Here is a 16641-nt window from a genome sequence, read left to right as displayed (position 1 = left end):
TTTCAAGTTCTTTTTTTTTAACTTTTGTTCTTACCAGGTCACTTTTTTCACCCCTCAGGGTGGGTTAAATGTGATGAAAAGTTTACATTCGTTTGCTGCAGTGGTATTGGTTTATACTGAAATTGAATAAGTCATGATTCAGCAAACTCACATAAATATATGCATTTCTCTCTTACATTGTTAAAAGGAAAGTTGAAGTCTTGTTCACACACTCAGCGAGGCTTTCTTTTGTTTGCATTTTTAATGCTTTATTAGATTGTACACAGTGAAAAAATGACAGGAAAGGGGGAGGGAGAGGGAGGATGACCTGCAGAATAGAACCAGAGCCAGAATCGAGCCATGGTTCTCTGCGTGGCCCTGGCCCACGTGGTATGCCTGAACCAATGCGCCACCGGGGCGCCCTCAGAGAGGCTTCTGAATTAAACACACCTATCTGGACTGAAAACCTGGGACGGGTGCATCGATGACATAATGTGAACTCTAGTTTGTGTAAAGTTTCAAAGGCAGGTATTTATTGTCAACTGGCAGAGGAAGACGTGATCCAGACTGCAGGCCTCAATCTACTGTTGGTACAAGTTAACTAACGGTAAAAACTGTTTATATAATACCTGCATTGTTTAAAAAAATAGAACTTTACAGAGCTAAAAGTATCAGCAGCGGTCTCTTGTTCCTTCTTCAACATCATCAAAGCTTGGCGGATCCATTACAGCTCTACTTCTCGTGTTCCGTCCGCTCACCTGTCCTCTGCCCTGACCAGGTACTTTTCTGTTACACGAGCATGAGTTTGCAGGCCCAACAGATTTCTCTCATGACGATTCTAGCAGAAAGTGGGAAGGGAAGGATTAACGCTGCAGCATATTTCGCGCATCGCTTATCGAGGGCAGCAGTAAACCAGGAGGACACACATTTAACTTAAACAACAGGCCACATTGTTCCTGCTGAAGAATTCTGCTGATCACACCCAAGTATTATAGAAGGGATGGAGCCAAGGAATCGAGGGTGTGGTGCGAACAAACTGGTGTAAGAAAGACGTCTGCAGTATCACAAGGTTGATTTTATAAGTGCAGTGGACACACAAAGCAGGAAAAGAGCCTTGAATTTATATGGAGGACTCCTCAAACACAGGAATGCAGAGTCAATGGAGTGTGCCAGATTTAATCCTGGAACTGGGGTTCAGCAACCAGACCTCTGATTATAGAAGATATTTTAAGAGTCTGGTAGAGGAATGAAAAGCACGATACTAGTCTGAAAGAAAAAAAAGAAAAGAAAAGCTTTGCACAAGTATTTCTGCGTGACTGAAGATTTTTGGAGAGAAGGAAGTTGATGCATTAGTGGGTGAATCCACATCTGAGTGAGAAGAGAGGAAATCCAGGGAATGCGGCGAGGGATGAACCCATCGACCTCACTCACGTCCAGAACTAGGTACGCTAATCGAAACGCTAACGGAGATTCCATAGAATACAAACAGGTACACACGTGATGGTCGTGTTCAGGAACATTCAATCGCTCAGGGAGTGTTCCGCTTTATCATGTCTTCCTCTTTCAGCTGGGGGGGGGGGGGGGTATCCTGTATACTAGAGGTGCAACAGGTGCGTGTGGAGGTGTATTGAAACAAAGGAAGCTTATGGGGACAGCAGGATGTGGACGGATGACGGTAAAAAATTAGGAATATGAAAATAACACAGCTGGCAACAATTCAGTGTTTTACAAACTTTCTTATTAAGTAAAAGACTGATGTTCATTTGGAATAATTCATATGTGATAAATACGTTTTTCTGCAGATTTAATATTGAAAATGGCAATTTATAAAAAAATGTGTGCATATTATTGAAAATGTTCTGTATGTTGCATAATTAGGCTACCATCACATTTATATTGACCATTACTTTCTTGATTTTTTTTTTACGTTATGTACATTTTATCCAGGCGGATGCTTTGAATGAGCCCCATAAGTTTTCTGCTCCTACGGGCAATGACCAATTTCTGTTCCTTGTTTTTAGCTCTTGCGTATTTCCTAAAAAAAAAAAAAGAAGAAAATCTTCGTACCAACTTCTGTCACTGGCACCTGAGCTTTTCCTCACTACAATCAGTCCAAATATCTGTTGTGAAAAGGCACCATCAGTACCAGAAAACAGAAAACACCAGAATACACTGATAAGGTCCATCCTTCCATCCATTTTCTTCTGCTTATCCTGTAAAGGGTTGCTGGGGGGGTGGAGCCTATCCCACCGGCTTTTGGGTGAGAGGCGGGGTTCCCCCTGGACAGGTCGCCAGTCCATCACAGGGCCAACACATAGAGACAGACAACCATTCACACTCACAGTCACACCTACGGTCAATTTAGAGTATCAATCAGCCTCGTCCCCTCTTGATGTCTTTGGACTGTGGGAGGAAGCTGGAGTACCGGAGAGAACCCACACAGGAACAGGGAGAACATGGAGACTCCACACAGAAAAAACCCGTGCTCCAGCCGGGGCTGGAACTCTGAACCTTCTTGCTGTGAGGCGACAGCGCTGACCACTGCACCACCGTGCCGCCGAGGGGAAAGACAACTATGACAAATAAAGAAAGCTGCCGATTTCAGCTACACTTCAACACGGCCAGTCGCCATACTTGCCAGCAGATATCATAAATCTATCAACATAATCTGATCCGTCACATTAGCTGTGATCCCGTGTCAATTCTAAAGTAAACATAGAGAGAGAGAGAGAGAGAGAGAGAGAGAGAGAGAGAAAGAGAAAGAGAGAGGGGGGGGTTTACGCTGGATCCTATTTTCCCTCCTTATTTCGTCTAAGTGTGCGATGGGAATAATGACTTTTTTTTCATTTCGCTCAAGTGTGGAGCGAGGGCAGAGCTTTCTGCAGCCAAGAGCACATTCTATTGGATTCCAATGGGGCAACTAGCTGCATTCAAATCAGCTAACAGTATATTTTTCTCACATCGACAAGCTCCGTTTGTTGTGATTATCTGGCGACGCTTTTAGTGAATACAATGCGATAGCAGCCATTTTGAACATGGTGATTTCCATAATTCCTTTAGAAAAAATAAAGTAGTAAGTAAGTAGAAGTGCCCCTATAAATGAAAATGGACCACATTACACCTGTCCCTAGATCACTGCACTGGCTCCCTGTGTGTCAAAGGGTTGAGTTCAAAATCCTGTTACTGGTCTATAAGTCGCTGAATGGGCTTGGGCCTAAATACATGTCAGAGCTGCTGACTGGGTATGAAGCATCCAGACCCCTCAGGTCATCAGGGACAGGTCTACTCAGCATCCCCAGGGTCAGAACCAAGCAGGGTGAAGCTGCTTTCAGCTTCTGTGGTCCACACCTGTGGAACAAACTCCCCGAACCTCTGAGGGGGGCACAAACTGTCAGCTCATTTCAGTCGGGGCTGAAAACACCGCTGTTTACTGCAGCCTTCTTATAGCATTGATTTGGTATTGATGGATTGATTTAATATTGATTTGTCTGCTGTCGAATTGATTTTAAATGAGTTTTGAATGTTTTAATTCATGTTTTCGATTTTAAACTGATTCTAACTTTCAATGTCTCATTCCCTCTGTAAAGCACTATGAATTGCCCTGTGTTTGAATGGTGCTATACAAATAAATTTGCCTTTGCCTTTTTTTAAAAGGAAGCAGGATATATAGTTGAATATTAGGCACACATTCATGCATGTTTTCTTTAATGGCAGGTGAAGCAAAGTGCAAGCATGAAAATGAATAAATAACTTGTTAATTGTCTGAAAGAGGAATAATAACTGATTTGGTATGGTTGAGGCTGAATCACTTTACTGTATGAAAAGCAAGACACTACTGACTGAAAGCAAATCTCTGAAAAAGAAATTCCCTTGAGGAGTTTTTTTTCTTTCCTCCCAAAGCTATCTGTGAATTCACTTGCACAACAATTGCACCTGTAGTTTGTACATTTTAGCGGCGGGTGAGCCAGAGCCTTGAAAAGAAAAGCGATTAACAAAAGGAGGGAGTGATCTTACATAAATTATTAAACAACATTTCATCTCCCGGATATTACAAACCTCGTGTGGTTGAAGTCCCATGTCATTGAGAACACTCTGGAAAAATGTTGAGGACGGTTTTCCAATAACTTCAGCCTCTAAATCACAGGCGTACTAGCAGAAATCAAAGAGTTGACACTGGTCAGTATTTGTACACTTACTGTACCCGATCAATATCTAATCAATCAATGAAAATACCTCCAGAGCCTTCATGTAGACTCCTACATCTAGTTTCAGCCCATCTGTTTCCTTGTAGTACCGCCTAGAGAGAGAGAGAGAGAGAGAGAGAGAGAGAGAGAGAGAGAGAGAGAATCACACGTATTCTGTGTAGCTCAGTGCAGAGATTTTGGAGTCATGTTAAAAATCAATCTTTATCACACGAAAAGAAGCAGCAGACTCTTCTTCTAGTACAAGTAAAACCAGGTAAACAGAAATGTGAGCAGACATCTCAAAATACCAAGAAAATAGAGATTCAACTCTCCTGCTAGTGAAATATCTTCATACCCTTTGCCAAGAGAGAGGAGTACTGGTTTCTCCAGGCCTATAAGGACCCTGAATGCCTCATTCAGGTTCTGGTAGGAGAAGTTTTCAGCTGCATCTCCAATGATCACACAGTTGGGGTCGGTCTTGTCCACACTGTCAAACTCAGGGAGAAGCCCTGCAGAGGAGTGAACAAACCATCTAACGTGAAAACCTGCCACTTCCACACACTACAAACCAGTGGTGTCCTTTATATACGTGACATTTTCATAGACCAACATTCATTAATATTCATGGCGGTAGAGCGAACTGACAGGGTGATAAGCCAATCAGGAGGCATTTTTCAAGGACCGTCCCTCTGTGCTGACCCGATCTGTCACAACCCTTAGCTGGGATCAAGCAGCTCTTTCCTCACTCTTATCTTAACCCTGACCCGATTAGGCTCCGCTTTTCTCACCAACATCAACGAGCGGCCCCTGCTGATCCGAGAGAGCAGTGAGCCGACCCGGCGCACGGCCTTACCTTTACAAAACTGCTCATTTGGCTTTGCCTGTCCTCCTAACAAGACTAAGTGTTCTTTGGCCGAGTGACCCGAGAGTGAGTAGCACTGAGTAGTCAGGTAAAGATTTCAAATATGGCGACCTCAAGACAGAGACAAGCTCAGCGGGTGGAGACCCTGTCGGGATTTGCCATCGCAGACCAGATCGAGATCCAAATGGAAGGGAACGACTCTTAAGATTACAACAGTTCTGATGGGACTAATTACTGTATAGCGGTTCTGCTTCGTATATACAATGGTTCTGTACTTGTTTTTATATTTTATCTATATACATACATACACATATATACGTGTGCATATAGATTATCATGTTCATTTTTACATAAATCTATTTATTTAGAATCAGCAAGCTACTAGTTGCCATTATAAGACTGAGTAAGAGCAAAGAAATGGCTATCATATATTTTTGTTTTAATTTACTACTCTCCACTTTTGCTATAGTTGATTTAAAAGTTGCCTTGAACTAAAATGCAAAGTAATAATAATAATAATAATAATGATTTTCAAATAAAAAGCAGTACCATCATAGACCAGCAGGTGAGGCCGTAAACCCCTCTGCTTCAAGACAGCTACGGCTGCAGGGGCAGGAGAGAAGACCTCCGACACGGAGATGTCGAATCCCAGTCTGCCCAGTTTGGCCACAAACTTCTCCCTGGTGGCCTGAGTCTCATTGGTGCAGAAGCGCAGCTGCAGGTCAGACGACTTCAGCCTGTAAAACAATCAAGAACTGGATCTTACTGGGTTTTCTTTGCAGTTGACAGGAACGCTGACAGCTCTGGAGAGCTTTTATGAGAGCACTTGCGTGATTATTATTATTTTTGTTATTATTATTAATATTAATAAGAATAAGAATAGCACAGGGATTCCAGCGTGCAAGCGCCTTGTAGGCTTTTCGTCGAACAGAAACTGAAACGAGCTCAAAATTTGCTAATCTATCAAACAACCCCGACGTTTGTAACTCACTTTTTCACAGCTTCGATGGAACCAGGAATGGCAACCCCGTCGCCCTCCCCGCTGTCATACAGAACTCCACACATGTCCAGTATGACACCTTTCAAACTGCTCGCGCAGCCCGGCCAGCCCGTGTCCGCCATGACGAAACTGTTGGCCCAAGGCGCATGCGCGAAGCGTTCAAACAATTTTGAACCAGAAGAATTCGGTTTATTCCCACAGATTTATCATCTGTTAATCGGAATTAATACGAGAGATGATATCGACTGTGAATTTGAAAATCCTGGTGTAAAATGTGTTCATGTTTTTTGTTACGGTTTGCTTCAATATGAAAAGAGAGCGTCTGAATCAGTCTCAGTCAGAAAAGTTTTACAAAAGTATAAATGTGCTGAAGTTAAACCTCAAGTTCATGTCATCAACTAAGAATTTACGTATTCACAGAGTAGCGTTTACACAAAATATGCGAAACAAAGCTGTGGTCCCGTTTTAATATTTTATAATATAATATTATATTTAATATAATATTTTAAGTTATTTTCTATTCACTTCGACACTTTTCTTCACTTATACATAATATATGTATTTATAATAATAATAATAATAATCATACTTTATTTATCCCACAGTGGAGAAATTTAAATTGTAATTTATTTAACTTCTTTTATTAATTTCTGAATCGGTCACGTGTGTGACCCTGTTATAGAATTACAAATAATATGATAAACAATATGAAAAACACAAAAAATATTATTTAAATAGTAATGATGTATTTCTCATTTACATGAACTTACCTACAGTATCTTAATTAGTCTCATCTTATAGCCATTCAAAACAGTTGGACATATAACATGAGTATAATTTAAAGTAATTCTGGATGCATAACGGTTTTCAAGACGAAATTTTTTTTTTTTAAATCTCCGCAATCGTTGAGTAAAGTTGCAACATGGAGGCGTGTCCTGGTCCTGTGACGTAGGGCGCCACGCATGAGACATTTCTCGTTCGCACCCGCCCTCCGCTGTCATAAACCGCACCGGAACCTCAGCCTGAAACACCGGAGGGCAGAATTCGACAAGCATCTCTTAGTCCGCGCCTCGCTTTCTCCTGGTACCGTTTGACTTTCCTTCATTGTTTTTTTTTTTTTTAAATTCGTTTAAGGTAACAAAAAAAAAGGCGACTAATTTGATGAGTGACATGAGGCACCCACTAATGTTAGCTAGCTAGCCGGTGAAGGGGAGGAAGGGGGGGGGGGGGGAGATCTTGTCTGTCGTTAGCATCGATTTGATAGGAGTTTACAGCCCAGGCAGAGAGAACCATGAATGTAATTATAGTCTTAATAAGCGTTAAATGCCTCATCTTTCACCTGTACAGTTACGTAGTGAGGTAAATGGTAGCAGAACCATCCTCCGACATGAAGCAACTGATACTTGTCTTTATTTAGCTACCGGCCGGCCGGTACTGGGGGGTGTGAATTGGAGGCAGCTCCCCAGCAACCTATCATCTCTCAAGAGCAGGTTTAATGTTGACTAAGTGACTTACAGTGGCACGCATCCACGGCTCTTGATGTCACCCAGTGGCCCCGTGGGTGTTTGCCATGTGTTTATTCACAGACCACAGTTACTGATTATCTCCTTCCATTTACTGATCACCTGATCTGAAGTTTGGAAACAGTGCAGCTGTGTCTTGCAGAGCTGGAACTTTTGGAGGCACTGATCTCGTGTGTGTGTGTGTGTGTGTGTGTGTGTGTGTGCGTGTGGGGGGGGGTGCAACAACAACATCTCTGAAATGACAAATACTTAAGGATGGAAGTATTGGAATTTTGATGTGGCATCTTGACTTTATGAAAGGATTTGCACTGTTCTTGTGTGGTTGCTTTGAATATTGGCATGTTTGATTGGTCATAAAACTGTTTCAGTGTATTGTAATTAAAATTTGTTAACAGATGTGAGTTAAATTTGACATTCTTTGATTATACACATGCCACAAACCCAAAACTAATACTGTCACCTTTTGTTTATATGCCTTTTGTGGATTTTCAAAATGTAAATACCATAGAAATTTCAGTGATAATGACCAACATTTTATGTTTATGCATCCCTACTGCTGTTATTTGACTAATCATTTTGTTAATTATTGACAAACGTATTCATTTTGTTCTTGAATTAATCTTCTTGGGTCAGATAATTTGTATGGTCTGACTAAGAAAACAATCTCAAAAATATCTCATTGAGCTTTGAGAACTTCTAATTAATATTTATTTAAAACCGTTTTTTTTTTTACTTTAAAAACATTATACTTCTGAATAATCTCATCAAAGTACGACAATAGATATATCCTAAAAGGATCATGCACTCTTGCTCTTTCTATACAATCGATCATTTATAAACTACAGCTGCCAGACTAGTAAGAGGAGAGAAAACATCTCATTAATTTTACAATGAATCGTTTTGAAATAAATAATAAAACTTTAATGATCGCTCTTCTGGCTTGTAGAGGGCAGGCTCGATTAGTATTTAGCTTTGTGCCTGCGTGCAACCTGAGATCCTGTGGCAGGTCACTCCTGGCCATTCTGCGATCAAACCTTCCAGCTGAAGGTGACTCTGATCGTGCTCCTCTACTGTGGGGTGACCTGCTGGAGAAGATTAGGGAAGCCCACACCCTTCAAAACATGTTAAAATACTCAGTATTTTAGACTTGTTTTTAATAGGTTTTACTGTTACTGGTCTTTCATCTAATACGTGGATGTATTTGTTAATACACTGATATACCGGCGGCAGACCATTGTTATTCTGTGAAATAAACCAATAGTAGCAGCCTTGTTTAGATTTTAAACCTATGGAAAGTTTTAGTTAAAAAGCATTGCGCAATGTTACAGCGTTCAACCCCAGCCTCCAAGAAAAATGGCTGGTGTGACTCATTTCAAAACTATTCAGCCTGAAACATAACGTACGGTCTCCTTCATGAATATTTATTCACTCCAAAACTAGCAGGTGCTCTGTAAATTAGTGTTAGTGACACATGAAAACACATTGTTGTTACTACAGTTCTACATAATAGTGAGTCCATTTTGAGTACACTGTTGGGGGGGGGGGGGGGGATTAGTTTGGTTTCACCCACAGCCTTTTCCTCTATTGTGTCACGTGAATGAGAAGCGTGGCTCAGCAGACCTGTAAAGCCACGTGCTCTGTGGCTCCTCACTAAGTGGAGCAGTTAGCTTATAGGGGGCGCTACGCTGTTTTGGTCACACTTTATGCGGTGATAATGATGCATGCAGTATCGTTCTACTGTAATAAACAGTTTGGAAAGTTTCTTTAAAAAGCTTTATAAGCATTGATCACCGATTTGTAAGCACCCTTATATTCAGCTTCATTTGTAACTTATCATGTTGCGTGTATTGCTTTTTAGAAAGTGACTGAGCAGGTGTGTTACGGAAGCTGTTGTCAGAGAGCATTTTTTTCAGAGCCGCTGTGGTCTGTTTATGTTTTGTGTCTTAAAACTCAGCACATACCAGGGTGTGTGTGTGTGTGTGTGTGGGGGGGGGGGGTAGTCTGCTGCAGCTCGGTGAAACTGCGACTACTTCAGCTGTAGCACTTGTTTGATTCTTTTACATTTTATTCTTGTGAATCTTTTTTTGCTCTGCTATAAGTGAGATGTTGGAATGTATTAGGTTCAGATCTGTTTATGCAGCAATTATTTAATACCACAAGCTTCTGGTGTAGTTTAAAAATACAGGAACAGTTGATGCTTTAGTGTATTTATTTAGGGCCCAACAATTAGTCTTCATATTGGATCTAGGATTCATCTCTTGTGACAGTTTGTGAAACATCCTTTGCTACTCAAACTCCAAGAATATCCTCTGAATGGTCTGACCATGTATACGCAGCAACTGGTCACCATGAAGAGAATGATCGGCCAGCTCAGCCGCAGTGTGAACTGCGGCGCACCTCTCCAACATCGCAGCATTCACTCTGGCAGGCGCGTGGCCTCCACTGCTGCCTCCAAAATGAAGGCCGAACGCCCGCTAACCTCAGAGGAAATTTACGCCCGTGAGGACAAGTATGGGGCACATAACTACCATCCCCTGCCTGTGGCGTTGGAGAAGGGCGAGGGTGAGTTCACAGCGTTGTATGACTACTGAAAATAGTCCTATTGTACATGGATGGCGTATTAACAACTTAAGAGTCACCCCAAACATTTCCTAAGAGCTTGGTTTCCTTCTCTCCTCCAGGCATCCATGTGTGGGATGTGGAGGGTAACCGGTATTATGACTTCCTGAGTGCGTACAGTGCAGTCAACCAGGGTCACTGTCATCCCAAGATCATTGCTGCCCTCAACGCTCAGGCCTCCAAACTCACCCTGACCTCCAGAGCGTTCTACAATGACGTGCTGGGAGCCTACGAGGAATACATCACTAACATGTTCGGTTATGACAAAGTTTTGCCCATGAATACGGGTAAGAGAGGCAACGGACTCAAACTGTGGGAAACACCTCCTGAGTGCAGTTGTAAACGTGTGTGTGTGTGTTTTTTTTCTTTGTAGGTGTAGAAGGAGGTGAGACCGCTTGCAAACTAGCCCGTAAGTGGGCTTACAATGTGAAGGGCGTGCCCAAGAACCAAGCCAAAATTATTTTTGCAAGTAAGTGACCATTTTTTTTCTCCTGTGAAAGATTTTGTCTAATTGGATATTATTCAAGTCAGGAAATAGAAAATTGCTTACGCTCTGGTTTGGAAATACTGCATGAATAGAAACTTTAAGACTACTTACCCTTGATTGCAGAATGAAGAATTACCCACCAGACTGTTATATAATCACTGACACCGTGTTGAGGAGTTTGGTTTACAACCTGGCACCTAAAAGATTTGTGCTCTTTTATGCCTTGTGCCTTTGTGTCTTTTCTGACAGTAATCGACAGATTTTAGAAGTTATTTTTAGTAGAATTTTGTCACGATGTAAAGATGACAAACATGGCTTCTCGTTGATTTAGATGGGAACTTCTGGGGCCGCACCATGGCAGCCATCTCCAGCTCCACTGACCCCAGCAGTTATGAAGGTTTTGGCCCCTACATGCCGGGCTTTGGGCTTGTCCCCTACAACGACATTCCTGCACTGGAGGTACAGCTTTGGATTCTATCTGTCATAGAATATCTACGATCTTTGTTGTGCTAGTCAGAGACAATGCAATGGGATATATTTCTATGGGTTGTTTGTCCACCCAGTAGTCAAAGTCAAATGTCAATAAGTGAGGAGGAAAGGTTTGTCTGTACGTGTCTACACAAGTTTGCATTTACAACATGTGCTTCATTACAAAGGATTGGTTTTGTAGAAAAACATGCTACAGCTCCTGGCAGCTTGTCTGTCATCGTACTTGCATTCTGTGTTAATTTGCTAGTAGGCGGAACATAAGGCCTCAAAGTCTGCTGCCAGCTTTCTCAGTGGTTGCGGTGTTTTTCCCGGGGAGACTGCCCTGCCAGGAAAAACAACCGAAACACACTTGAGCCCTAACAAACGCAAAGGCTTTGGAAATGATAACTCTTCAGTCTTGGCAAAGATTTGTGAGTAACCCAGTGCAGTTAAGATTGTCCTCTGAAAACACAGTTGTTGAAGTTAAGGATACAATCATGTTTACTGCAAAACATCTTGCAAAACCTGCTGAATGTACAAAGTCATATTCTAAACGTCGAGTTGGACGTGCTGTCTGAGAGAAGAAGCTTGTCTGCTTTCTTGTGTAAACAAGAGAGCCCAATGATTGACTGAAGAAGCCTTTGACACAGATGCAAATGTCAGACTCATTTCTTCACAATTTTTTCCAGAAAGCCCTTCAAGACTCGAATGTTGCAGCTTTCATGGTGGAGCCCATCCAGGGGGAGGCCGGCGTAGTGGTGCCCGACCAGGGCTACCTGACTAAAGTTAGAGAACTTTGCACCAAATACAATGTGAGTCTTAACACACACACAATGAAATTTGATGAGGGAATCATCATCATTATTATTAATCTTGACACTGACCTATTTTTTTTTTTTTTTTTTTGGTTATAAAAACCCACGATTCGGTCATTATTTGTACTAACTAATCTCACCGAACCCCAGTACGGTTACTCAAGTTCAGGAAGCTGAATGTTGCCTGGAAGCATTCAAGCTGAAGCCAAATGTTTTCTAAAGGTTGAGAAACTGATGAGCGAGTAGAGTGAAGTTAACACTGAAATTAAAACCGCCATAATGACGGTGTGGAGCAGTGACACGGCTAACTCATCATCAGTTTATTTCCCCCTGTGTGGTTGTACAACTCCGAAAATCTCATTTGGTTTAATCTTGCTTGCTTGGATTAAACTAGTGCATTGTTTCCCCCCGCAGGCATATCTCTTGTTAATTTATATTAGATTGTCTTCAGTCACTGCCAAAAAAAAAAAAAAAAAAAAGTCATTGCATACAAGGACATGGTTGCCAACTCTTTCATGAGTTCTCTCAACGTTCTAGGGTGGTATGATGCATAGAACACAGAGGATGTTGTGCGTTTCAAAACAAAAGGACAATTTAACAAGGATGTTCACTAGGAAAGTTCAAAGAGTTGCCTAAGTTGAATCGCAAGACCTGTTCATCCTCTTCAGTTACTAGTAGTCAATATGAATGCAGTCAATGTTTCCCACCTGTTTTGGAGTGGCATGCTGGGGTAAATCTCATCTGACCAAAGCTACTTCAGCCGAGACACAGTTCACACTTTTTCAAATATCATTTGACTTTTTTGGGTGGGATCCTCCAGGTGTTGTGGATCGCCGACGAGGTGCAGACAGGTTTGGCAAGGACCGGGCGGCGGCTCGCAGTAGACCACGAGGAAGTGCGTCCTGACGTGGTGATTCTCGGCAAAGCTCTCTCAGGAGGAGTCTACCCTGTAAGCATCCGCTCTGTCTTTCTGTCGTGCTTCATATCAGTTTATTGATTTGTTTTGCAACAAAAATCTCCAACTTGATGGACTTTTGGAGTCAAGATCATCATAGTTGTGTAATCTTCTGTGTTTCAGGTGTCAGCTGTGCTGTGTGATGATGAGGTCATGCTGACCATTAAGCCTGGGGAGCACGGGTCCACATACGGAGGAAACCCGGTGGCCTGTCAAGTTGCTATTGCTGCGCTGCAGGTCAGTAAAATCCCTCAAGGTGTGTGTGATCTAGTGACATCTGGTGGTGGTGTTGCAAATTACAACCACTTACTTTCCAAGCGTGCAGGAGAACCAACAGTGGCCTGCGTTTGAGATTTGGGGTTCTTAAATTGATCAAAAAGGACAGAATCAAAAACTTTATCAAGCCATGCAGGAAATTACACTTTAAAGCTACAGTTGCTCAAACGCATCACCGACAATGTTGACAAATCTGCAAATGCATACTTGATAAAAATATTGTTGTTTTTGTTTTAAACTTTTTTACAGGTTATGGAGGAGGAGAAGCTGGCAGAGAATGCTGAGAGGATGGGACAGTTGCTGCGGGCTGAGCTGAACAAGCTGCCGAAAGATGTTGTGACCACGGTCAGGGGGAAAGGCCTCCTCAACGCCGTGGTCATCAAAGAGACCAAAGGTACAGTGATGCAGTACTTGTACAACAGGTTGCATGAGCATCATTCAGTGACTGACGTCTCAGTTTAGATGAGGCGGTAGTAAGGACAAGCGTTTCCATTCGTTCTCCACAGACTATGATGCCTGGAAGGTGTGCTTGCGTCTTCGTGACAACGGACTGCTGGCCAAACCCACCCACGGTGACATCATACGTCTGGCTCCTCCCCTCATCATCAGAGAGCACGAGCTGCGAGAATGCATTGATATCATCCAGAGAACCATCCTGTCCTTCTAAAGTCTAATCATCTAATCTGAATGCAGAGGTTTGCTTCGTTGGTTCAAATGTCACTCACAAGACTCACCACTTAATTTTAATTGGTTTCCTTTCATGCACATTACTGTACAAGTACAGTATAGCGGTGATGATGCTTCTCTGATGCTACGCTGACACCTTTGTACAGAAGATCAGATGTAATTGAAAAAGTTCTGCAAGATTGCAACAGTGAAAATTGATGTACATTTAATCGCACATTTCACCCAAATAGATGAATTTTGAAGTGGATTTCTGTTTTTTGTTGTTGTTGTTCAGAAGAAATGTAAATAATTATTTTAAAACCTTTTATAATAGAACTTCAAAATCAAACATTAGTGTTACACTAGAAATACAACAAGCTGAAGTGCAATCTTGTCCTAATTATGACGTAGTTTACTGAAGAATAGGTCACTGCTCAGCGGCGTTCAGCGTCTGCTGAGCAAAGAAACCGCGCGAGTCCCATCTTGTTACTCAGAAAAGCTCCTGGTCTTGGTATTTTCAATTTCCAAAAAGCCTGGAAGTGTTTATGAAGGTCAAAGCATTTGTTACAAAAACAAGAAAAAACAAAAATAATTCTTTAAATTTACCAAAACACCGAGTGTTAAATTCGTTTTCATTTCCGATACAAATGGTTGTGTTGTCATTTTTAATTTCACTTAAAGAAAAATTTCTGACTGTAGAGGCGATGCATGAAAGTAAAAATAAGAACTCCAATGCTGAAACAGATGTTTCAGTGAATGAATTTGTGGGTTTTTTCCTTTGCGTGAACATGTTTGTTTCAGGATTGTAGTTTTTTCATGCTGCTGCTGTAGCTGAGACTGTTTACAGTGTCTGTACATTAATTTATTTTGCTGAACAATTTTATCAGTTCTAACCCAATGTAAATATTGTCTTTTCTAAGACAATATCATGCTTTAGTTGTTACATAATTTGCTCTTCTTCAAATAAATTATTGCAGTCTTATTTCCTGGTCTGCTGACTGTCTCAACGAAACATGGAACTTCTTCACATCTTAAACTCGTCTGATGAAGTAAGATTTGTTGCGGATATTTAGACAAGAAGAAAGCAAACTTTTTTCATTAAACATTTCAGAGGGTTACTTAACTCAGAATAAGTGTTTTGTCTATTTAGTACTCACAAATGCAAAAACACAGACGTTGCAACACTTCTTGTGACTCTGGAATGCATAAGGCAGCCAGCTGTGTATTGTTAGCTTGTAGCTAATGGTGCCCCATCGCTGGAAATGCCATTTACAGACGCTCAAATGCATCATCTGGTATAATCCACATCCTTGTAGACCAAATGTAATTCAATAACACACAAAAAACCACTTTGATTTGAGCTGTAAACAAACTATAACTGCGTCTGCGCTACAATGAACAGCTCAGATGAACACTGCTGCAGTGAGTTTTTGGGGACATGTTACGGATTACCGAGCACGCTGTGGATTACATGGGATGATGCATTTGAGAGTTTGTAAACAGACATTTTAGGACGGTTCTGCTGCTGTTTGTTGTTGTTAGCCATCAGTTGCTGTTAGCTCCAAGCTAAATATACACACTACTCACAAAATGTTAGGGATACTTGGCTTTCGGGTGAAATTTATGGAAAACGTACAAAGTTCACGCTACAGTGATATTTTATCATGAAAGTACGGCAGTTAAATCGATGCATGGAATGGCGATTTCCTCATCTCAATCAATTTATTGAAACCAAAGCCAACAACAGTGGTGGGTATACCACAACAACAAATCTCAGTGTCTCAATAACGTCACGTGCCCTTGACCATCCATTACAGCTTGACGACGACGTCTCATGCTGTTCTCAGGTCAACTTATTGTCTGCTGAGGCATCCCACTCTTCTTGAAGGGTTGCCCTCGGGTCATTGAGGTTCTGGAGTACAGAGCTGAGAGCCTCTACATGGCAGCTCAGTGGAAAAAGTGCAGGCCGCTCCATTCCAGGTACCCCCGTCTCCAGCAGCCGTCCCCTAATGATGCGACCACATTGAGCTGGAGCGTCGTCCCAGAGAGGACAAAGCGTAGGGCAGTTCCCTATTGACTAGACACACCTGCCCACATTGTAACATCACCGCCAAAAGCTGGTCTGGTGACAACAGCGGCTGACGCATAGTGTTCTCCTTGACGTCTCCAACATGGTTGGCGGCCATCATTTCTGCTCACCGTGAATCGACTTTCATCAGCACCGAAGCCCACTGGTCCCTCGTCCAGCTCCCTGGCCCGTGCAAGACGATGATGCCTGTGCCCGACGGTGTGGTCAGGTACCCTTGCAGGTCATCTAGCGCGCAGGCCTCGTTGATGTTAAAGGTTTCAAATGGTCTGACGTGACACTTGGGCGCCTCTCACCTCCCTTAAATGCGCCTGGAGTTGAGTGGCATTCATCATCCAGTTCCACAGCTCATTATTCACAACAAAGCGGTCATCAGTGTGGGATGCAGCCAAAGGACGTCCACTTCTATGATCTTCTGTGACTCTTCCAGTCTCTCGCAACCTGCTGATGACACTCTGTGACACTCGAAGCTCAGTGGCCACTTCCGTCTTCCTGTTTGAAGCCTCGCAATGGCGAGGTACCGTTGTGTCTTCTTGGTCTCATGATATCAGGACTGTTTAAATACCAATTCTGATTGAACCAGGAAATTTATTGGTCCATTCATGGGTCAAACACCTGTTGTGAACTCTGCTGTTAAGCTCCTTGTTAGAGAACAGCACGTTGTGTAAAAAGTACTGAGACGTTAAACAGTTGGACATGTGCATTCAAAAGTTTAGAGAAG

At 42.2% G+C, this 16641-nt stretch overlaps 2 protein-coding genes across 4 annotated transcripts in view; one reads left to right on the top strand and one right to left on the bottom strand.

Moving 5' to 3' along the window:
- Positions 1–6184, bottom strand: part of lhpp (phospholysine phosphohistidine inorganic pyrophosphate phosphatase) — a 51590-nt gene extending 45406 nt beyond the window's left edge. For all 3 annotated transcript variants that reach the window (XM_086194934.1, XM_086194933.1, XM_086194935.1), the window contains exons 1-5: positions 6017–6184; positions 5575–5762; positions 4519–4672; positions 4213–4276; positions 4036–4128 (exon numbers count right to left, since the gene is read on the bottom strand). In XM_086194934.1, the coding sequence (XP_086051060.1) occupies positions 4036–4128; positions 4213–4276; positions 4519–4672; positions 5575–5762; positions 6017–6147 (630 nt within the window). In that variant the 5' untranslated portion in view covers positions 6148–6184. The remainder of the gene's footprint in view (positions 1–4035; positions 4129–4212; positions 4277–4518; positions 4673–5574; positions 5763–6016) is intronic.
- An 803-nt stretch (positions 6185–6987) lies between these two features.
- oat (ornithine aminotransferase) lies at positions 6988–14809 on the top strand. Its single transcript, XM_086194930.1, has 10 exons — positions 6988–7108; positions 9885–10110; positions 10230–10454; positions 10541–10636; positions 10986–11113; positions 11812–11934; positions 12758–12886; positions 13016–13129; positions 13418–13562; positions 13675–14809. The coding sequence occupies exons 2-10, from the start codon at positions 9897–9899 to the stop codon at positions 13833–13835; spliced, it is 1335 nt and encodes a 444-aa protein (XP_086051056.1). The 5' UTR covers positions 6988–7108; positions 9885–9896; the 3' UTR covers positions 13836–14809.
- The last annotated feature ends 1832 nt before the right edge of the window (positions 14810–16641 follow it).

Source organism: Aulostomus chinensis, chromosome 23, assembly GCF_037954235.1.
Source record: "Aulostomus chinensis isolate RoL2024-O1b breed Wild chromosome 23, RoL_Achi_v1.0, whole genome shotgun sequence".
NCBI classification, from domain to species: Eukaryota; Metazoa; Chordata; class Actinopteri; order Syngnathiformes; family Aulostomidae; genus Aulostomus; species Aulostomus chinensis.
Note: the sequence above shows the minus strand (reverse complement) of the source record. Positions and strands in the feature narration are given on the sequence as shown.

Coding starts and splice junctions, on each gene's coding strand:
- oat (XM_086194930.1), top strand. CDS start 9,897: ATGAAGAGAATGATCGGCCAGCTCAGCCGCAGTGTGAACTGCGGCGCA. Junction 10,637..10,985: donor AGCCAAAATTATTTTTGCAA/GTAAGTGACCAT, acceptor TCGTTGATTTAG/ATGGGAACTTCTGGGGCCGC. Junction 13,130..13,417: donor TTGCTATTGCTGCGCTGCAG/GTCAGTAAAATC, acceptor ACTTTTTTACAG/GTTATGGAGGAGGAGAAGCT.